At 42.2% G+C, this 23044-nt stretch overlaps 1 protein-coding gene across 1 annotated transcript in view; it reads left to right on the top strand.

The window, feature by feature from the left end:
* The first annotated feature begins 1724 nt into the window (after positions 1–1724).
* Positions 1725–23044, top strand: part of maml2 (mastermind like transcriptional coactivator 2) — a 32662-nt gene continuing 11342 nt past the window's right edge. Inside the window, exon 1 of the mRNA XM_029518086.1 lies at positions 1725–3203. Within this exon, the coding sequence (XP_029373946.1) occupies positions 2793–3203 (411 nt within the window). The 5' untranslated portion in view covers positions 1725–2792. The remainder of the gene's footprint in view (positions 3204–23044) is intronic.

Genomic DNA, 23044 nt, shown 5'->3' with positions numbered 1-23044 from the left:
GATCCACTGAGTGTGTAAATCTCCCACTTATGCATGGAACAATTTCTCCTTTTATTTATTGTTTTAACAGAAGCAGGAACAAATTGGGCCTCGCTACTTTTTTTAAAAGTAAAAAATCTCTACTGGTACGCAGCTAACTTGTAGCATTAAGTGAGACCTGTCAAATTATTAGCTATCTTGTATTTGAAAGGACTGAAATGAAAATTTTGATCATCCGTTGTCATCTCCAAATTTTAACAGTAATGATAAGGTCATGCCTTCAAGGTAATGGCAGCTGGGAAGGTCAGTCAAATGATTTGGATGTGTGATAAGTGGACTTAGGTCCCCTTTCCAGGTCAGAATGGGGGCCTGAGTGTGGAAAGAGATAACTGCATAGTCAACAAGTCAGTGACCACACTAGTCAATCAATCAGCCCGTGCAGTAGAGGATGCTGAAACCTCACTGACTCTTATTGGCTGTTATTTTTACAATTGTTATCATTGTTGTGAATTTTACTATCATCATCAATAATAGTAAAAGGACAGTGAGGCAAGCATCCCTTAGGACTGCTATGTGTTTAGGCTCTTTCACTGCGGACATTTTGTCCCCTTGTTTTTGTGGTTTGTGCCTCAGTTTCCTTCTGCTTTACAAAAACATGCATCCTGTTTCTGAGTATCTGTGCTTGTAGCCTGAAGCTCTCAGCGCATTGGCATCTAGTGCAAGTTTTCATCTCCTCTGATCATGAATTCTGCACATGATGAGTGAGTCAAATATGCCTGGTACACTGAATTAACTCAAGAAAAGGGGCAAAATCACATCAATTCACTTCATTTACGTTTTGCTCACACATTAGGGTGGGGGGGTTAGAAATTAAGCAGGCTTCTGTTTTAGAAATGTAAACAAAGATGTTGTGAAACTTTGCACTTAATATATTGATTTCATGCACAGTTCCTGGAAAATAAGAGTTCCAGCATGGTCAGTATGGAGTGGCTGTGTTTTGGGAAAAAAGTCATCTTTATGGCTGTATATGAGATCATGAGTGAAAAATATTAAGTATGAAGGGGTGAGGGCGCTGTGTTTTAATATGTATAAATGTAATTTTCCAGAAGAGAGGGCAACACTTGGCTTAGCAAACGGTGCCAAGTAAACAAATGAGTACTTATTGAGACTGACTCGAACAGTTTTTGAGTTTTACTGTTTGTTTCTTAGCGTGACTTGTGATGTTAACCAACAGGCCCAGTTGTGATAACTTACAAGTTAACACCTTACTACATCCAAGTAGTAGAAAGCCTGCATCTCAGCTTTGGGCTGTTTGATCTCTGCAGAAAAAAGCTGTACAGGACTGGAGGTCTGACTTATATTTCTGTCATTGCAGAAAAAAACCCACACACACACACACAAACCAAGTGCAAACATGTCAGCCTTATTCACTTTTTGACAGAACACTGCAAATACCAATGCCAGCATCACCGGGATCTCAAACACCATCACAGGATGTCAAACTCTGCTCCATTACTTTATCTGCCGCCATCTGATAATATTGCTTCCAACAGCCCAGGCTCTTATGCAACATTAATATCACCAGTTGAAAACATGAGAGAGCTTCCTCCCCTCTGTTGTAACCATCCATGCCTTGCTGTGTGTTTGTGGTGGGGTGGAAGGAAGAGCGGGGGGGGGAGGGGGAAGGGAGGGGGCAGTTCACCCCTCGCTCCACTAGAGTGTGCATTTGGACCCAGCCACGTTCATGTGAGTGGATCATGTCAGAAGAGGAATGTTCATACAATGAGGGTCTGTGTAATAGTGGCTCCGCTGCTGGCTCCGCTGCTGGCTCCGTGCACCACACGGACAAACGATTGTCAATGGACTATTTGAGACGGATCTCCAGCGGCTTGGTGCCACGGCTCCGCGCGTTTCGACTGCGCGCTTTTTGACTTGTATCTCTTCCAGCCAGATCCTTCTTCTCTCCTTGTGGAGAGAGACATACATTGAGGAAAAAAGGGGGACTAATTCCTTAAAAAAAAAAAAGAAAAGAAAAGAAAGGAAAATGCCGTGAGTCTTGAAGTTTGGTGGGGTTTGTGGATTCTGCTTTATTTATTTATTTATTTATTTCTAGATTTTTGTTTCGCTTGGGGCGACTGACCGCTGACTTTGAATCGATCGCCGCCTGCCTCGCTGTTTTCTTGACCGCCTGATAAAAGTGCGGTGCGCTGGAGATAAAGTAAGCCGATAAGCAGATGGGGGTGTGGGTGGAACTGAAGTGAAGGGATTCACGTTGAATATAATTTATCTGTGAACAGGGGTCGAGTCGTTGAGCAAAAAAAAAAAAATAAAAAATTAATAAATAAATAAATAAAAACGGATCCACTCCAGCTGTGAATCCACGAGCCTCTCGTGTTTGTAAATCATTCCAGTTTTTAATTATAAGCTGACACCGTGGGACCATCGAGGAAGGAATCTCTAATAAAATCCTGTAACATTTGGACTTTTTTTTTTTTTTTAATCCACTGTGGATCACAGGATGGCTCCATACTGACCTAATCTTACTTTAAAGGCAAGTGTTTTTAATCTTCTCTATCACTCTAACATTTTATTATCACTTTGGCGAGACAGTTGCTCAAAGAATCTGTCAACAAATATCATCGGCTTCATTATCTTTCTTTCTAGGGACTTTGTGCGAACAGTCTAGGTTTTTTTTTCTTCTTCTTCTGTTTTCCACTTGGGATCATAGTCGAATCCATAGGCATTGTTTTCTTCCATGCTCGTACTGTGGTCCATTCCGAGCTCAGCGGACCTCAGGCTCTGTAAACTTGGGCATGGGAGAGGCGACCCCCGCTCAGTCTGCCGCGGGGACCTTCGTGCCCATGCTGGGCGTCGGATTGGGGACGATGCCCGGCGGGGTCGGGAGCGGACCGGTGGTGGCCACCTCCAGAGGCTCGGCGGTGCCGCAGCTGCACAGCGCCATCGTGGAGCGTCTGCGCGCCCGCATCGAGCTGTGCAGGAGGCACCACTCCACCTGCGAGAACCGCTACCAGCGGGGTCAGGCCGAGACCTCGGACCGGGAACACGAGAGCACGCTCCACCTGCTCAACATAGTCCACCAGGGGCCCGGGAACCGAAAGGCGAAGGGCAGCCGGGGATCGAACCAGCAACCCCCGGAGTACAGCAGGTCCAACGGAGAGCAGAAGGGCTCCGAGGGCGAGCAGAAGCTCTCCACGCGTATCGCGGTAAGTTCCCATTTTTGTAGGAGGTGAGGGGGGCAACTAATTTATTATTATCACCACTATTAACACTGAGGCGCCTGGTGATTGACAATGTTATGGCGATGAGGAAATGTTGACTGTTGAGTTACAGGAAAACAAAACTAATCCTACCTGAGAATCACCAGTGAACTGGAATGAATTCAATGGCAATGGCTCAAGCATGAATTCGTCATAAGCGACGTTAGCTGTGACTTGATGAACACACGGCTAGGCATGTGCCTGTTCCATCCATACACAACAGCTCACCAGACAGGAAATGTTTTAAAGCAAGCAGCGTAGGAAACTCGAGGTTTCTGATTTTTGCCGATGAAAAGGAGCCCTGAAAGCAGATGGGATGATACAGGATCACAAAGCTTGTTTGCAAAGCAATCCATTCAGAGGGTTTTGGGGTCATTGGGTCATGGTGATGTTTTTCATACGCTGCAAACCATGTCTTCGACTGTGCAGCTGATCCAAACAGGGCGATGGAAATGCGATCTGTGGCTTGCCTAACCCATTCAATATGCAATTTGCAGTTACAGGTTCTCAGTACAGATAATTTAGTTTCCTTTATGTATCACATAAATCAGCAGATCTTTAGGAGGATACTACCTGTCACTGAAAAGCGCCTCTCGGTGTTATTGTAACATGAGGGGGTTTTGTTTCTTTATCTCTGAGAGAGCCTGTAAGTCTGTGAATCCTCCGAGTAAACTACATTGAGAATAAAGGATCAAGTAGTTTGCATGTTCTCCCTCACCAGTAGAGCCTTGCAAAGAACATAGGGAAGGGAAACTTTACTGTGAGACACAGCAGGGCTTTCTGTTTGCCTGCCAGTGCTGATAGGGTTGACTTCCTGTATCGCATCTGTTAAGGGCACAGTGAGTGAGATGTGAGATTTATTTTGTTGTTTTCTTCCATTGGGCATGAGGGAGTTCAGCAGCTCGGCTATGAATTATTTCCCAAGAAGAGTTTCAATATAATGTCAAAGGGGTGAAAGCTTGCAGATGTTCCTGCACTAGATTTGCTTGAGATGCTGGATGGAAAAATAAACAATGTAATATTTTTTTCCACCATAGCCATAAAAGGGCAGTGGTGATTGTCAGTTCATTTATTGCCATGTACTCACACATGGCCTCTTTTTTTCACATCAAGCTGCCTGGTCAGCTCATGCCTCGGTTAAGACATTCACAAAAAGCACATTTTCCACACATTGCTAATTTAAAGTGCCATTTAGCTCTTTAGCTTTTGACATATTTAGTTTTCATGCTGTTAGGTACAGCACAGCTGTGAGACATGATGGGAGACAAGACGTAACACCGCGGATTATACTGCCTGTCGAAAAGAGGTCAGGGAACATCATTATCGCGTACTGTTTCATTTTCAACTGATGTTGACTCTGGAGTCCCGTGCTCTAGACCAAACTGATGAGTGCAGCAGGATGGTGTGGAGGAAATGAAGTCCTGGTGTACATGTTTGTACCAACCCTGAGGTTAATATGTTTTTTGCAGCTCACCATGATTGGGTGAGGCAAAACAGCAGCAATAGCAGAAATCCCCTTTAGTGCATTCATAAGGCATCTATCCAGTACCTTTGCTTCAGATAGTACTTAAAAAAAAAAAGGATTCAAAATGTGTAAAATGTGGAATAACTCTCGCAACCAAAAATGTAAAAGATTTATTTTTTTGTAACATCTCTGGCTATTAAGACAGTGGAACTTTTGTTTCAAATATTTGTGGGCTGCAGCTATAATTCACCATACTACATTCTTCTGAATTAAAAAGTAAGGCCTCTACAATGAGCACATCTGTGCATGTTATTGACTGTTCACATTGGAATTTGGAAATGTACACCGAGTGAGGGGCAAACAACACAATGGATTATGACCGGCTGGGAGTGCAGAGTGAGCAGCACTTAACAACGGTGCTCATTGAGACCAGATTAACAAAGGATATTCTCTTAGATGAAATTGGAGAAATGGGAAAGGAGAAGAGATGAGAGCTTACATATCAAATGAGTCATAAACTGATTTTCCTTAATGCCTGCTTGAACTCATCGAAAGCTTTTGGATAGTCATATTTTAGATTGTATTTATTCACAACCACTTTTTCAATCTTCCCCCTCATACCTGCACAAAAAAAGAAGAAAAAAAAAAAACCCATTCATCAGAAAAATAGGTCACAGAGTAGAGCTTACCAAACATTACAATGTACAGACATTCAGTTTCATCAGATCAGGAGCCAACAACCATATTCTACTGTCTATCAGATAGTGATACAGAAACTCAAAGTTTAACAAACATGAGCTTGATATAGCCTCGCTGCACATAGCATGCCATGCGTTGCCATGCCCCATTATCACACATTTAACAAATGGCTCACTAAGCACCTTCTTGAAAGATGGGCCGGCCATGAAGCTGTTTGAAGCACAAGGCCCGCATATAAATGTTTAGAGCCACTGAATACATTTCCTGCACGTGTTTACTTAAAGTCAAACAGGCCTTGAAAAAGCAGTAGGCGAGAGATGCCTGGTGATTAACAGTCCAGTGTGCACCAGGAGGATTTTGTTATTTCCCAGTCTTGTTGTAGTGACAGATCTGGGAACTACAGGCCTAGAGCAGCATGTGCCCAAAGTGTTCTCTGCTCTAATGTGTTTGCGTGTTATGTTTTCCCTCTCCTGACTCTTGTGTGGCATCAACAAGGCAGCAGATTTTTTTTTTTTTTTTTTGAAAAAGCTTGCAGACGAAGCATGTTGGCCATCTCAGTGTAAACTGCCAATGTCCTCAGTTTGACTCCAGCCCAAGAACTTTGTCCTCATGTCATTCTGCTCTCTCCCTACGTTTCCTGTCACTCTCTACTCTCACTAAAGGCGCAATGCCAAAATGCTCTTCAGCTTCATGTGTTACTCTGGCACATTTGCGGCGTCTTGGACAAACAATTAAAAATTGGATAGTCCAGTTGGTTGCACTTTTGATGACAGATCACTTGTCCCCTTTTTGGGGTTACGACCAAAACATAAGGGTCACAAAATAAATCTGAGGGTGTGTGGGGGTACAAGAAGATTTACAGGAAAGCAAAAGAGAAGAAAAATTGTTTACCTCATAAAATTAGGTTTACTTTTCAGTTTAGCCCTGTCTTCCTTGAGAGTTATTGGGGTCAAGGGCAAAAATGGTGGGACTCCCTGTGTTGTAGGATTAAAAGTTTGTAATTTTATCCAAATTTATGTTGAGATTATGGTCGTATTGCGAGCATGTGTATCACAATAATAAAAGCTCATATTTTCCAGACATTTTCTTCACGTAGCTGAAGTTTTGTAATATCTTATGTATCTCTCATTGGCCGACCTCTTAACTTACCATAACTGAGCTAACTGCAACTCCGAGTAGATTGACAGCTGACTCCAATTGTATGGGGAAAAATAAATTCCTTGTTCTCTCTGGTGGTCATGTATGATGGATGAAGAGTGTGTGCATGTGTTTGAGTGCTGGGCGGGGTGAGAACTGTAAGTGTTTCCTGGCATACCCTGTTTGGCTGTTGAACTGCCTGAATCAGAGCTGCCGGTGGTCTGATTTCAGCCTGGCTCAACTGTGATGTGAAACAATTAGCCCAGGTCCATGGGGGCCACCCACAGTGAAGCCCAGAGCTCTGCCCAACCTTGCCGATGCCAAAAAAAAAAAAAAAAAAAGTATCCATGTTCAGCCCAGAGATCACTTCTGTGTTGTCACGGGAAAGCTAAAGTTTTCTTTTTCTGGATAGCTGGCTGTCAGGTGATGTGAACGTTGAATTACTTTAAGTCTCCTTTGGCGAGGAATGGAATTGCTGCCGGTGCTGTTTATTGACAGCACGGCAACACTGTGAGCCTGATGTGATTAAGCTTGTCTCATTGTGTAGACTGTAGCTGTGAGATGAGTTGAGCATCTCATAGTGCTCTGATTAAAGGACATTAAAATGGGCCTCCATATACTGTAGTAAAGCCATCTGGTAATCTTCTTCTATTTGGGATTAGTCATCATTCCAAGATTTGGTTTAAGCACAACTGCAATCCAATTCTGCTGATGTGTAGTGCATCTTTTGGTATTCAAAAATCCTCGATTATGTTTTATTTCCTTACATTTCATCAATTTCGAACGCAATACAATTTGTAGTGCTCTGTTTTTGGATAATGCATCGTTATTATTATAGTTTACAAAAAATTAGACCTTAGTCAAAATGATTCAGTTTGATTGTGCGCAAATAGGACAATACTTAAGTGGCTGACAATATCAGTCTTTCATGTATTTCCTGGTTAATTTCTGGCAGTAACATGCTTCAGAAGGGGACATTATGACTTCTCCATCCATACATTTGTGTGTTGAGTCTCCTGATTGACGCCACATAAATATAAGGGATCATGGTTATGTTTTACTGGCTTTTAGCTGTTACGTGTCAGCCAGATTTACTGGCTTATGCAGTTGAAGTCGGGGGCCATGACATTATGTTCTGGACATTCCCCAGCCATATCCAAGGGCAGTTCATAAATTTTTAGCACCAACTAAATCGACGTAAGCACAGCTTGTCTATAAGGAAGACGGAAGTTAATATCACGCACACAAGGCTAATGCTGTGGCTTGTCAGTTTCTAGGAAATGACTGCCTCTGTTGGACATTTGTTGGGACAAAAATGTTGATTCTGACTTCGTTAATAGCTACTGTATCATCTGGCTAAATCGCGCATGAAATGAATGTCTCTATTCCCCAGTGAACATAGGTTTATGATAACATCAGCATACATGTGTTCTAAACAGCTTAGCTACACATAAATTTTGTCATCATGATTGCTATGTCGTCGAGGGAGAGCAGGGTACAAGCTTCAACAAGCTTATCTTTTGGGACCCAACCCAGACATCGGCTTTTTAAGGGGCACAATACAAAGTCCACTGATGACTCACATATCTCAGAGGGGCTTTATAGTTCAATCCCTTTCAGTTAATGAGAACATACACTGAGGATATTCTAAAGACCATATTTTCAGACTTGTAAACTGCAGCTTTTAATTTTTATCCAAGTTCAGGATGTTAAAAGTCAGAACCCCTCCACAAATCATTCATTCCACGCAGTCAATTGAATTTCTTTGTGCGGTTGTCCATACGAGCCTGCTATGGAAAATGAGGACGTCTTTTCCCCTAAGCAGCTGCTGTAGTGCTGCTTCTCTGTACCTCCAGAACATCAAACTTCAACAACAACATCAATCTGTGGATTATTTCCGTGGCTCGCTTTTCTTTGTCTGTCCGTCCAACAGTAGCTGCTTGACTGACTACCCAGCTCTAAATAATGTTGTCAATGCCAGAAAATATGTATCACTTCCTGTGCACCAGTGGATTTTTCTCAGAAAAGACCTATGAGACACTGGCTGTGTGGGCCATCAGATTTGCAGTGTGGGTTCTCTCAGCCTGTGAAGGGACCATAGATGCAGTTGCATTGGTGTACTAGTGTTTCTTCAAAAAACTCCCTGTCTGACTTATGTATGGAGTATTCCCTTTTGTGGTTAGGGTGACTGTATTATTGTCAATCACTGCTGTGCAATTGCATTTTTAGATTCTTATCACACTTTTAAAATGTGTGTATTGAAAGTGCAAGAGGTGGAAAGAGTTCAATCGTGTTCACCTTCATCTTTGGAGATAGCGAGGAAGACTAACACTTCGTGATTATTGGTGCAAAAGAAAGGGTTTTTCCTGGATGACATGTTATGTTGGTTGAGGCAAAAAAATCAGCTGTAGTTTCTTCGAAAAAGACAGGGCTCAGCAAACGTTGTGTCATGCAGCAGTGTGCTGGAAATAGTCCTCTGTGAAACTGGGACATCTCTGTACCTGGCACGATTTGTGTTGCCTTCTCCTGGAATGAGCACACTCTTGCTCTTTTCTGGACTGATTTAGATTTTGTTAACAAGTTCTGAACACGCATGGACTACGAAAAATGAGAAAGCATGGTTGATCATATGACTCAAGGGGGACTGAAGTTCCCAGACGCCAGGCAGGGCAGCGAGGACGTGTGTCGAATCAAAGGTATTCATGGATCATCTGTGATACAGTATCTCCAGCACTGGTGTTTTAAGAACCCCCGCATCCTCCCTCCTCTTTCTCCACTCCCCCACTCCAACACACTCAACCACTCTTCCACCAGTCATACACACAAACACACGCGCGCGCGCACACGCACATCCCACCCCGCTGCACATGCCTCATGTTTTATTCAGCAGCCTATGGGAAGGCTGTATCTGTCTTTGAAGAGTGCTGTCGAAATCATGTAGCAGACCCATCTCATCCTCAGTCTTCAAGGGATGATACATTATAAGTGGGTACATGCTCAGAGGAACACAGGCCTCTGACAGTGCAGGTGGGCCAGGTCTGCTGTGCTGCCGTGTGGGATATGTAACAGCCTGGGCCTTGGGGTAAATTTAACCTGTAGTTGTACTGGAGCTGCGGCCCCCATTGGGTTAAAAGCCTTTGGTTGCCGTCCTTGGCTGTGGTCTGCGGTCTCCAGCAGAGCTTACAAAGCAGCAGCTTCAATTTCCATGCTACTATTGAAGAGCATACACGATCAGAATCAACCTTGGTGGAATACGCGATCAACGTCAAGCTCTTCCCTGCCCGAGCGAGCCTTTCAGTTGTTTTTGTGTGACAAAGCCGTTCATTCATACTGAATAGCATTTATATCTACTGTTTTATTCCCACGTGATAACAATAAAACCACAACTATGATGTGATGAGGTGTCTAATGCTGGAGCTATGGATGCATTATTAAGCTCATCAGCAGAAAATGTATTGCTAATTCTTTATGTCACCTGTCAAGAGAAAATGCCTCATGTGTTGTGTTGAGAATTGGCTGCAGTTATTAATAGAATAAGATGTGGTTTGGGACAAGCTGATAAGTATTTTCTCACACTTTCCAGGCTCAGTTGTAGCCTCAGTTGTGTCTATGACACTATTTATCTACAGTTCGAACCTGTAATGGATAAATACACTTGAAATTAAATTGGGAAAGAAATCCAAAAATGGTTCTCAATTGTTTTGGATTTTCTTGTTCCTCCTCTGGCTGCAAATTAGATTCTGCACTAGACCCTTGTGAATATGCATAGATACTTGTTTCATGTTTTGAATATGAATTACCCCACTATTCAGTGTTTCATCCAAGTGAACATTTCACTCGGTTGAAATACCTCCATTCCCAAAGGGTTCGGATTAGAGAGTCCCCACTGTATCCCTTTGTTGTTGATTTGTGCTTTCAGCATGCTTCTTGTTGTTGCCAACACTTTGTTTGAATTTTCAAGCATTATGTGGACCTAAGGACACGAAAAATATCATCTGTGGCACTGTGGTCAGCGGGGAATTTTTGGTAGTACTAATACATTAGTGCTCGCTGTAGCTATTAAATTCATTTGACTAAGGAAACATGTTGGTTTTTTTTTTTTTAATATATACAATGCTTTTCATCATGTGGAATTTACACATAATAATAGATGTAAAGGAAGAAAAAGGAAAGGGCCATGCTTCTGTACATCTATATCTTCAGAGGGGCCTTGTAGAGGTATCCGTTCATGCCTGATGCGATTTCTTCTGCTGAGAGAGCTCTTTGAGGTTTGTCAGGTTTTTCCTGCTTGACTTAATTGAAGAGAGGGCAGGATTGTGTGTGAGGAAAAGACAGGACGGGAAGGGAGGGAGGGAGGTTGTGCCTCTGAGTGTCTTTCCACAAGTGCTCTGCTACCCGCCACTGAAACTGGAACCCTGTGGGAACAAACATGTTCAGGTGTATTTTATGTGCAGCGCATAGAAGGAAGATTGAGATGACAAATTGCACGCAAAGCTGAACCCAGGAGGCTTTTCTTCGCTGCCTTGTTTAGAAGAGGACAGGGTCTCCAAAGTGGACACTGGTTTGACCCACTTATTAAGGATGTGTGTTTAGTTTTTGATTGCTGTGTACCATGAGGGTTTTGTTACTTTTGAGAAAGAACAGTTGTGTGTTAAGATGAACTGCGGCTTATCTATAACTGCGCTCTTGCTTATCTGAGAATCAGCCACCTGATATGGCTGAGTTTCCTGGACTTCTGCGGCCGATGCTGTAAACAGATATGACTATCACAGTTTCTACTGGAGAAGTGGGTGTGGATGTCCACTTATGTGTTCCCATATTCTTGCAAAGTGTCGGTCCTCACCTTTGCTGAAATTCTTTATTCCATCCTTATATAAGTTCACAACAAGAATTATTTATCAGATAAAAGCATTCAGCCACCCAGCTCCCTCCAATGAGGAACAATTGGGTTCATAGTAAAGCTGTTTGCAGGACTTCAAACAGCCTATTCTCCCTAGGGTCATTAACCCGCTCAGGAAATGAGAAAGTGGGCTCCTGATGTCACTGGCAAACCCCTTTGCACAAAATGCTGGGTTACGCTAGGAGGGGTGGGGTGGGGTGGCTGGTGGTAGGGCCATGGTAGATCAGAGTTCAGACATGTTTACATTACAGCTCAGGATATTTCTCAGAGCCCGGCCAAGCTGCTGAAGTTCCCAGGCTCCGAAGTTGCGGAGTGCTGAAAAGAGGCACAAGCATTCACTTTTTTTCTCTCTCTCTCTCTCTCTCTCTCTCTCTTCTCCTCTCTCTCTCCCTCCCGCTCCTGCATGTGCTCTGGGGTCTAAGTCATAGTTCAACTCCATTTGCATCGTTGCAATGTTCTGTTCTTTGCTACAGTTGGCCTTCGGGAGTATAATAGACGTGAAAATATATGAAAGGTGAAAGTCACAAGCCTACTTGATGTAGACAGCTTGAAATGTTGCTGACATTGTTTTAAAAATGAATGTCAGGAAGTAATCATAAATTCAGTGTACATTATTTCAGTTTTTGTTTATCCAGTTGAAATTTCCATTTCTTCAGCTTCTCTTTTTTTCCCCTTTGGAAGAAAAATATGCATTCCTCGTATGTCTCAGAGGTGACAACAACAATATCTGGCAAAATGCACACGGTAACTGCTGCTTGTTAACATTAACATCCAAATTAGTGTTAAGCGAACATTCTGAGCCAATATTAGCGATTTAGGAAATACAGGTGTTGTCAAGGCAATAGAAATTAACTCCCAACCACAGCAAAGAAATACTGTATGGTTTGAATGCATGTAGTTTTTCTAATTATACAGCTGACTTGTTAAATCAATCTGGTGAAGTGTGGCAAGATTTCATGGATTGCACAGGTGTGGCATATCTTGGATTTTTCTGTATAGTTTTGGACAATGTGAAGATTAGTTTTGACGGTCTAGAAAAACAAAACAAACAAACTCAAATACCGAAATAAATATCTGAATCAGACACTCTATATCCTTTTCATTTCTGATCATGAACACGGTGAGTGCATCGGCCTCAGAGATTTCACAATCGTCAAATCCTAACTCATGTGTTTCAGACTGCCAGGCCAGCCTGCCCAGATACGGGTTTAGAGGAGGAACATAGATGGTCTTGTTTCTTGCCTCAGTTCTGCCCATTAGGTTGAAAAGTGGCAGCTGGAATGTTTGTGTTAGTGCTCTGCTGTGGTGAGGTGTCACGGTGCTGAGCTACGCTCTGGCGCCTGCTCTCTCTCCATCTTGCCTGGAGGCACACAGACACTGCTGTTGCATCAAGAGCACGCACAGGAGGTGAAACCAGGGGAGGATCTCTGGTCTCTATCCGCCCTGTCGAATCATCTACAGTCTACTTTTAACAGGAGGCAGGCAAACAGTGACAGAGATGCTGCTTAGACTAATTTCACCTTATACTGACTTCCGAAACTGGTGTTTCCAATTCTCCCATTAAACTCGTTTAATACTACTGAGTTTAATTTCAAATGTACCACTTGCTCCAAAATGTAATGACTTTTGTTTTATGTCACAAAAATGTTTAGTTAAAGGCGATTATTTGCTGAGCCGAGAACAACACTCCTACTTATTCCAATAAGGCAAACTTCCACTGATTGTGTGCTTTGTGCATGGAAAAGGTTCAGGAGGGGGCTGTCTGACGCAAAACCTTCGTTAACCTTCGATACAGACATATTGCATCTGCTTGTGTGCCTGAGAAAAATCTGTTTTCCTAACTTAAACAGATAACATGAAGTGGTATTGAGCCGCAATATGGACTGAAATTATGTAGCACACACAAACACAGTCTGCAGGATGGATGTTCCTACTGGGCTTTTTCTTGTCAGCTATAAGTGTAAACATATGTCACTGTTGGGTGGTTTTGCATAACATTGAAGGCAATTGCAGGAGATCATGATGCAGAAGTTTAATAGCACTAAATGGGATTTTTTTTTCAGGTTGTAGTTTGTGTTTATGTACTGGATTGGATTACAGTGTACAGTGTATTTAGACCACTTTTTGCATTAAGCGGGCTTTTTTAATGAAGAAAAGAAAAAAAAAAAAAAAATAAAGCCTTTATTTTTCACCCTTCTTCCTGAGAGGTCTTTGTACACTCTTATGGTTTCAATGAAATGATTGCTAAATCTCCTAAATTGTTGTTTTTGCCCTTCATAGTCTCCATTCTCAAAATGTGCAAAGTGTGTTTAAGGACTCAAGTAAAGCCAGCAGGTAAATATTGCCTTCAGCTGAAGAGAATGAGTCTTATGGCAATTAATCGGGTGATTCCTGTAAGTACATGGGAACAACTTTGCAGCGGGATAAATCCAAATAATGTTAACATGTAAACATTTGAACTAGCTCATCAAAATGTAGCAAGTTGGGTCAAGACAAAGGCTTATGTGCTTTCTGCTTGTTGGTACAACTTGTCAACACCAGAATAAAGTCTGATTAAATCTTTGCCAGTGAAGAGGACCCCTGAAAAAGCTTACGTCATGTCAGACACAAGAAGGGAAGATGTGTAAGGTCAAGTGCTCTCTCCCGATCAACATTAATGAATAGTTGTCTCTTCTGCATCAGCTTCCCACTTTACCAATCACTCCAAACAATGAAACCTGCAGCACATAGGCTCACGTTCGTCCAGCTAGTTCAGTCTAATAAACTGTGATCACTTCAATAGAGTTTACAAACTCAGAAGTGGTTTCTAAAATGGGGCCCCTTCGTGTGTTTTTGTGCTGTTGTTTTTTTTTTTTAAATCTGGGTTGAATGTTCTTTTTAATTGAGATGGCAAACAATCATTAAACCAGTAAAGGCTCATTTTCCTGTCGTCCAGCTTACAGGGAAAAACTGTGATGCAGCATTCTTTTCATAGCTCTCAGTGAGAAAGTGGGGTTATTTCGTGTGTGTGTGTGTGCATGATAACAAGACGGAGAAAGAGAGAGTGAAGAGAACATTCCTTTCTCACTCCCACTCTCCGTTACCACACCCCCATTGCTACTCACTGCCACCCCACCCCCAGTTTCCTTCCTGTGCTTTTTTTAGAGTCTATTGGATGTTTTTCCCACATCCGGCAACAAAGCCAGCCGTTTTTATGCTATAAACTAACAGCATGGTGTTCTGTGGTTCACATAAACGCAGGAATGGTCAAACGTGATAAATGAATTGAGGCTTACATAGTGCACTATATTTTGTCAATATCCTTCGGTTCATTAATATTCAGGGTCCCAGGATTCGATTTGATTTGAATTATTGTGTTTTGAATTTGTTCTATAAGAAGGGAGATGGGTTAGGGTTATGGTGAGGGGAGATCTTCATGTCTTTTCTGATTATAAAGCAGGCATACATTGTATTGGGATGCTGTCCTGTAGTTGTACTCATTCCACCAAGAAAAGCACACGGTCCATCCCAACAAGTATTCAGAAACTGAGCCTTTTAAAACAAGCTGTCGGGACTCCTGTAGCCTCGTAATGTCACAGACGGAGCTGACATTTCAGCCATGTCCCTAGCGTAGCCCGCATGGACCCGCTATCCAAGCTTGAAGGATTAGCTTTCTCTGAGTATTTACCTGAAATATGTTGTATTTTTTTTTTTGCTCGCTCAGTCAACCGATTAGAAGAGAGGCTCAAAGCTGACCGACCTGTTCTTTACTTTAATATAATATAATGTAATATATCATATAGCAAGTCATCAAAGCTATCCAGCTGGTGATAATGGTTGATATATTTATTTGATTTTGCAGTACTTCGCATGTAAGCATCTGTCGAGCATATGATTGCGCTGACTTGTAAGTTAACAACACATTTGACATTTAGCAAGTTGCAGTTTCTCAGTAAGTTGCTTGGAATTTAAAAGAATGAGGTGTCAGCAATGGCAGCAGCTGTTTAAACTGAAGTTGTCGACTTGTTGATGTGGGCTCATACAGACAAAAATACTATTGCAGGGTTAAATCTTGCACCACTTATAGGCAATGAAGGTTAGATTAAAATAGTTCCTGTAGTGGCCTGCATTCACATCAGATGACATCAGTTCAACTTGATTTTTAAGTGCTTATTTTACATAATTGGTCACTGACTTACAGAATATATGGCTTTTTCTCTCTTCTTAGTCTAATGCAAAATATTTCAATTGTTAGTATCTTACACTAGAACAACTTAAGCATTGATTAAAATGCTGACACTCAGCATTTTGTCCTCATTGTCATTTCCAGTGAATTAATTCTCCTGGTAAGAAGAAATGTTCTACTTTATTATGCTGCCTTGGCTCGGCTTGAATTGCCAGGCTCATCTGTTTTGCCTGAAGTAGTTAAAGTGAGGGGGGGGGGGGGAACAGCTGTCTAGCTAGTGAAGGGATGCCTTGCCAGTTGAGCTGTGAAATCCATGCAAGCAAGCAGGATAATCTCTTCCACCCAGACCAAATATCTTATTCTAGGATGGAAATGCAGATAGTTCCACGTACACAGGCTTGACCCAACAGGGTGTAATTTCATGTGACAGCAGCCTAATGTACAATGTGATGTCCTGAATTTCGTTGCATTTGCAATGAAGGGTGATTTTGCTTTTGTTTGAATGACATTTCTGCTAGCAGCATGCAGAAGTAACCTCAAACAATGCAGCATTTTAAACTAAAATGCAGCCCTTCCACAGGTTTTTGCTGGTGTGTGACAAACAGGATGAGGGAAGACCTGCAGGTAGACCCAACGCTATTCGCATTTTCCCTGCATGTTTATTTTTTAATGCACAAAATGTTCAGATTCGCTCAGCCTCCAGTAACAACCTCATGCGAGCTGGGGGAATTTATAGAGAGTTAGACTGGAAGCGAGAGATTGATTAACTTGTATTTCCATCCTCACTCCAATGTCTCTGACTATCGTTACAATCTGCTGGTTTATCTGCCATATGACAGCCTCCGTCTGGTTAGGTTATTGTTGTTCTGCGGCCCATTCCTACAGAATGGGCAGAGGGAGCCTTGCCAGTTTCTGTGCCTTTTTCTTCAGCAGATGCTGTGACGATAGCCACATGGCCTCATCTGAGCAGTTTCCTTTTCTGCACTTCGAGGCTTCACTGTCCAGTCAGTAGTATAATGTCAGGTATGCATCGATCCAGCCTTGACAGACTACTAATTTGTTAGTATTAGTTATAGCTTAGATTTAATTTAATTAGGTATAAGTAATAAGGAAAAGTGAGATAATGGGATGTTTGTTGGTGTTGGTAGAATTGGGCCAGGTGTTTGAAACCACTAACAGAATGTTTCAAACAAAAAACAAGCAAACCAAAAGAATTCCATGCAACAAAGTAGATGCCAACTTGATCAGATGTCACGGCAGGAACAGTTTTTAATAGCTATACAAAAAAAATAAAAATACAAAAAAATCCACAACTGCCTAGTCAACAAAACGTCCTCCTTATCAGTTTGAGATCACGGCAGTTTGTTACCCCTCAACTTTGAATAAATTGTGACGATCATGTTATGAAAAAGTCGTTTTTTTCCACTTGGTAAGATTACCTGAGAGCGCACAGTGTGTCTCACTCTCACCAGCTGGGACATGTAAAAAAGACCTAAAGCGTTAGTTCTTAGGCCCACATAGACACATACAAGACGTGCCAACATGCAGAGACTTGCGCAGAGACACAAGCTCTGCTGCAACATTGAACTCTCCCTGCCACTGTGAGAGCCATCAGCGGCTCCAGACAGTTGGGAGCTCAGGGCCTCAGGGCCCCTTAATTTGGAGAGCACTTGGACAAACCTTGAAATGCAATGTCTTATTTTTTTTTATTCTAAACATTCACAACAATCCATATTTTAGTTTTAGGTGAGAACAGCCCTTGTTCACAGAACGCCCTGTTTTCCTTTACACAAGATGCTAAATGTCTTTCAGATGGTATCTTCTTGATCAGAAGTGATAAAAATGGAAAAAAATTGAATTCTTGGCACATTGGTAGAGAAACTGACACAACACTTGACACTGGCACACTGATGTAGCAGCTGAAATGGATTTGTACTCATCTGATTATGAACAGTTTGGTTGTAACAGTGGAAAACCCATGTAGGCCACCGGTGACCAATATGGCTGCCGATATATCAGCCTCACATAATAGTAGCAAGTTAGTTAGTTAGTTTTACCCGTCATTCTCTCGCTCTCCCTTTTGCTATGGCCAGATGTCACGGCACATCTCCGCTTTATCCGTCGTTTCAAATTAAAAGCCCGCGGCAGAGTCGTGTAATTGCAACTTCATGAAGTTGCAGCTGCGGCAGTAACTTTGCAGCTGTGGTCCGCCGCCGCTGCAAAACATGCAGTACTAGTTCAGACACACTTTCTTTGTCTCCAAATATCACTTATCTCTGGTGCCTTGTATAACAGAAACTGCTTTCAAATTATAATCTGATTCACTACTCCGCAGCACATAAAGAGAGAAATAAAATTGCTTGCACTCAACAATGTCCAGAGTTTTGCCTTGTTTGTCCGTTTAGTTTTTTTCTGTATATAAAGATCACAGACGAACCTGAGTCCCCAGATGGTTCCCCACCGCACCATCTGGGAAGATTTCATTGGAAACTGGCAGATGCTTTCAAAAAAATACTTGGCAGGTGATTGGCTGACGTAGTAGAAGAGCACCAAAGAGGAAGCACAACACAACGACAACTAGTGGGAGGAGCTGTGAAAGTTAGTTAGCATGTTAGTTAGATGAGTCCTGCTGAGAGAAATGAAAGGACGTTTCTTGTAGCTGCCTGTAGTTCCCCTCTTAGATGCCGATTCACCTGAACCTCAGCTCATCAGGTACGACAGCTTGTGGCCTGACAGGATGAATTCTGGATTTTAGTCACACACTGGCCTGGCCTGACCTGGAGTTTTCTTTTTTTTTTTTTTTTTTAAGATGACTATAACATCTGCAGTTAACTGACAGCTTGTTTCATGATTTCTCAGAATCTTGGTTCAAATCAAATGGTTACCTCCTACCAGCATTTGGGGCCAGCAGTGAGCAAAGCTGTCTTGTGAAGTTATTAATTTAGTGCTCTACCAGATGATTCCCATGAGTTTCATGTTTTTTTGTTTTTTTGTTTTTCAACTCAAAAGACTTTTCACTAGACTCAGCAGTGTGAACACCAGTTATTTTTTGGAACAGCTGTCCAGAATCAAGGCAAACAATTTGGGAATGACCTGAAATTTGTTTGTTTTTCTATGGATGATTATATCTAAGTAATATCTAAGATATATATCAATATCATGTGGTGTTTTGTTTTTATCCTTCTGGGAAATGTCAAGTTGATGATACATTTTTAGAGGTCACATATTTTCTGCTCCATGATCCCCTAATGCCGCCACCGCCACCACTCCCCACCCCCCCCCCCGCACACTTTTCCTTGGTTGGAGTTGCTGAGAGCTCGGCAGTGTTGTCTGTGTCCGTCTCTGCTCGTGCTGGTCCACACAGTCCTTATTTGGAATGTCAGAACTGATAGGAGTGGGAGTCAAACAAAGCTTCCCACTCATTTATTTTTTCTTCTTCCTTTCTAGCTGCAGCAGTGCCTTTTCAAACCGAATTGGCCCAGAATTGTTTCAGAGCATGAGTGCAGATTAGTGTGACTGTTGGCCCGTCCTAATGCGAATGGGTGCAATTTAAGTAAAGGCTGAGAGAGAGATGGCTGAACTCAACAAGTACGTGATTTTCAACGAGTAGGTTTTTCTCTGTTGAAGTGATTTAAAACACTAAATGTGTTTCCCCACTCTAAAAGCACGACTCTTATCAAAACCTGGCTGAATAAAGCAGCATTAGCACAGCATTAACCACTCAGCCCAGGTTTCCCATGGGATATAAAATGGCTCCTTGCTTCAGTGAGAAATTACCATGGCGATGTTACTAAAGAGCACTTTGCTGCAATCCTATCAGATATTGACTAATATTGTTTCCTCATTTGGAAATCCTGTTTCTGTGCTTGAAAGGGAGAGTCAAGGAATTCATAATCCAAATAGCTGGATGATAAGACATATACAGGTCCATGTACTAAATGTGGACCAATTAAAGATTATCTCACTGCAGATCCTCAATAAGGCACACTGTCCTTGCTGGATGCCTTGATTAAGCTAGTGAAGCTAGCCTGTTTCCTTTGTAGTTGCCAGGGACATGACTGGAGCAGCTCAGGACTCTGTTGCTCAACTCAAGTAGTGGCACTGTTGGCTTTCACCGTTCTGCAGCTGCATGCTGAAGAGCAGCCAGATGTTTGAGATGGTGAAATGAGCGTAGGGAGCAGGAAACAGCTCTGCATGCCATAGGAATCGTCTTTGAAAACAGGAAGGGAACTTGTTCCTTGCTTATGGGCCTTTTCCTGTGGCATGACCGGAGGCAGGCCTTGTGATTCAAAAGTTACTGGGAAAAGGTACTTGCGGTTGTATGGCAATGGCCTTTTAAGGGTACAAACATGCTTGGAAAACCTTTAGATGTGTTAAACAAGGGATTTGCTTTCAGTTGTGTAAAAGGCATTAGACCGTCTGTCTGCTGGCCACATTTCTGTGACTTACTTCCACCTCTGTAATGTGATATTGAAACAAAACACTCCATAGAAACTAGAGCTGCTTATATGATAACCAAGGTCTTAGCTCCAGGCTCAACTAAAGATCCAGGTTTCAGTGCTGCAATCATCCTGATTTACCTTCTGCAATGTAGGAAATAACTAATCCTTAAAACACATCCAGCATTGGTTGGAAGTTTTTTGTTTTTTTTTCTCTAATCTTTTCATGCTCACAGTGACCTCTGGTGTCTGCAAGGATTGTTAATTTCTTATTCTTGAGACTTTCCTGATAAGAATCCTTTATTGTCTTGATTTATGTTAACCCTCGCACACCCTCAAGCAGTTTCCCAGCCTGAAAAAGTTCCTTACCTCCTGGCTCTTACACTTAAGCAGGCGTTGCACACACGCCGAGTGAAAGAAACATGTCATCATGGTGGATACATCATATCCTGTCCATCATTTTTTTTTTTTTTTTTTTTGGTGCTCAGTAGCTTTAGATGTGGAGTGGAATTGCAAAATCTCATAGAGGGTGTTTCCACAACTTAGAGTATTGGACCAATGAGAACGTGAGCCTGCATTACCACTAAATTAAACCCTTTGAGCTACAGCTTAGCCAATCTGTATTCGACAAGCAAAACTCTGTATGCTTATCAGTGACTAGCTCTGGGCTTGTTAAATGGTGGGATCGCTCTCTGCTCCTCATCTCTCTCGCTCTCTCTCTGTTACATTGACTAAGTGAGGAGAAAGGTGGCAGTTGACTTATGAGATCATTTATACTGTGGTCGGTGGTTGTCGCAGTTAAAGCAGCGTGCTTTTTTTGTTTTTTTTGTTTTGTTTTTTTTTTTCCGCCGAGTGATGACAGATGAATTTGCAAACATTGTGCCATTTCCAGCTTTAAATCATTGATTGAAGAGATCCGTTTTCCTCTGCAAGTCGTAGCTCCTTAGTCCAGGGAGCTCTCGGTCCTCCTCGGCAAACGTCTCTGCTGTTGAGAATGACATGTAGATGAGAGGCGACAGCGGTGTCAGGAGCTCTGTGAGCTACATGACCATGGGTGATGTGATGTGACAGCTTGTCACTCTGATGTTGGTGACCTGTGGTACATCTGCAGTGGCATGGCCTAGCTGGTGCTTTGGTTAATGCCTTGACAGAGATGCCCCCCCACCCACGGCACTTCCCTCCCCCATTCCACTAAACACACACTTGCACAATTCCTAGCAACACGTTTCTGCTGTCCTGCTATCCTGGGAATCTGTTGTCCAGGAAAACTGTTTGTACCTCACAGAAGAACAGGCCATTCAAGCTAACAAGAGTAATGCATTGTGGATAATTAAAGGGGATGCAACGGCATGTGCTGGTAAATGAGCTTGACCGTTGACTCCAAGAGCAGTTTTCCATGCCTTGTAAACTCACGCTCTCTCATCATGGTAATGGTTTAGCAGTGACCGGTGATTGCAGAGATACCAGTGTAGCTTGTTACTTTTTCTTTTTTTTTTTTTTTTTTTTTTTTAGCAGCCCCGCATACTTTCTTCTCAGGTATCCATGCATATTTTCAGAGAAGCCCCCCCCCCCCCCGCGCACGCACACACACACACACACACACACAACCCCCCTTTAGCCTTGGGGATATCATACTAAACTCATCTGTTTGATTCTGAAGAGAGGACATGCCAAAGCAAGGGCTGATTGGGATACAGGCTTTAATCTGCACATTTGGATAATGGAGAGCTGATATTTAAATGGTGTCTCCTACAGGATTTTGCGTGTACAGGCTGCCTTTTGTTAAAATAGCTAAGTTTCTCTACGGAATGTCGGAGCTGAATTGCAGCAATTGTTAAAAAAAACCTCTTTCTTCAGTAAACATAATGGATGATTTCTCTTCAAAGGGACTCTTATCATCTCTTCCCATTTTCCAGAGGCTGCCACAAAGCTGCCTCTCTCTCTCTCTCTCTCTCTCTCTTTTTTTCTGCTGCTGCTGCTCATCCTTCTCTCCTGCCTGCTCTCTGGAGGGCAGCTTCAATCTAATACAACTGTGTCAGGAAGTGTGGGGATGCAAAGTGCTGATGAGCCAAAAGTAGCCCACCTCTGCAGTGTGCTGCTTCGTCCCAACACGCGTCAGCCTGATTAGGAAAGTACACTATGAACCTGAGCTCACATCCCTGTGCAAGCTTATGGCACATGCCCTGTAGTTTGGATATGCTTCTTTTGTTGTTCCCTTTTGAGGAAAAAAAAAACAAAACAAAATTAAATCCATAATGTTATCATTTACTACCTGTAATAAAGCACACATTCTCTTTTTGACAGCTACCATAATGCCTTCAATAAATATATATATGTTTTTAATCTGATGCAAGAAGAGGCAGCCATTTACATATTTCCTCAAAACCTTGCTTCATTACACACGCAGTTCTTTGCTGTTGGATTGTCATGAAACGCACAATATAAGCTGTTGTGGCGTATTTTCTATATATATTCAGTTAACCCTCAAAATTCCCTCTCTTGCTTCTTAAGCTAGTAGTACACAGGGAGCTGGAAAATGTTGAATTGTCAATAATTGTCAATAATCCATTTTTTGTTTCATGGTCTCAAAAGCACATTGTGCACGCCCTGATGAAAAAAATACCAAAATTACAAACACATAAAGATGGCAGCAGTTTACAGCAAAGACATAGAACCCAAACACAGCCCCTGCACCCAAATGGTCTGATCTGAGTGAAACTGTCAATCCTCTTGTGAATATAACTACTGAATTGCAGCGGCCTCAGCCTCAGCTTCCCTACCTTCCTTGAAATCATTAAATTTTCAAATTTGATTCTGTTTTTTCTGGATATAGTACCATGGTTTACTGCTTTAGACAGCCAGTGGAAACTCTATAATTAAACTTTGTCAGCATTCTGTAAGCAGATATCTTAGTTTTGTATGACAGCTGATCATCGGCACTGGTCTGAGGGCTCTTTTTTCTTATCTGGCAATAAACGAGCT

Source organism: Echeneis naucrates, chromosome 13 (assembly GCF_900963305.1).
Source record: "Echeneis naucrates chromosome 13, fEcheNa1.1, whole genome shotgun sequence".
NCBI lineage: Eukaryota > Metazoa > Chordata > Actinopteri > Carangiformes > Echeneidae > Echeneis > Echeneis naucrates.
The sequence above is the reverse complement of the archived record's forward strand: the minus strand, read 5'-3'. Positions and strand labels throughout refer to the sequence as shown.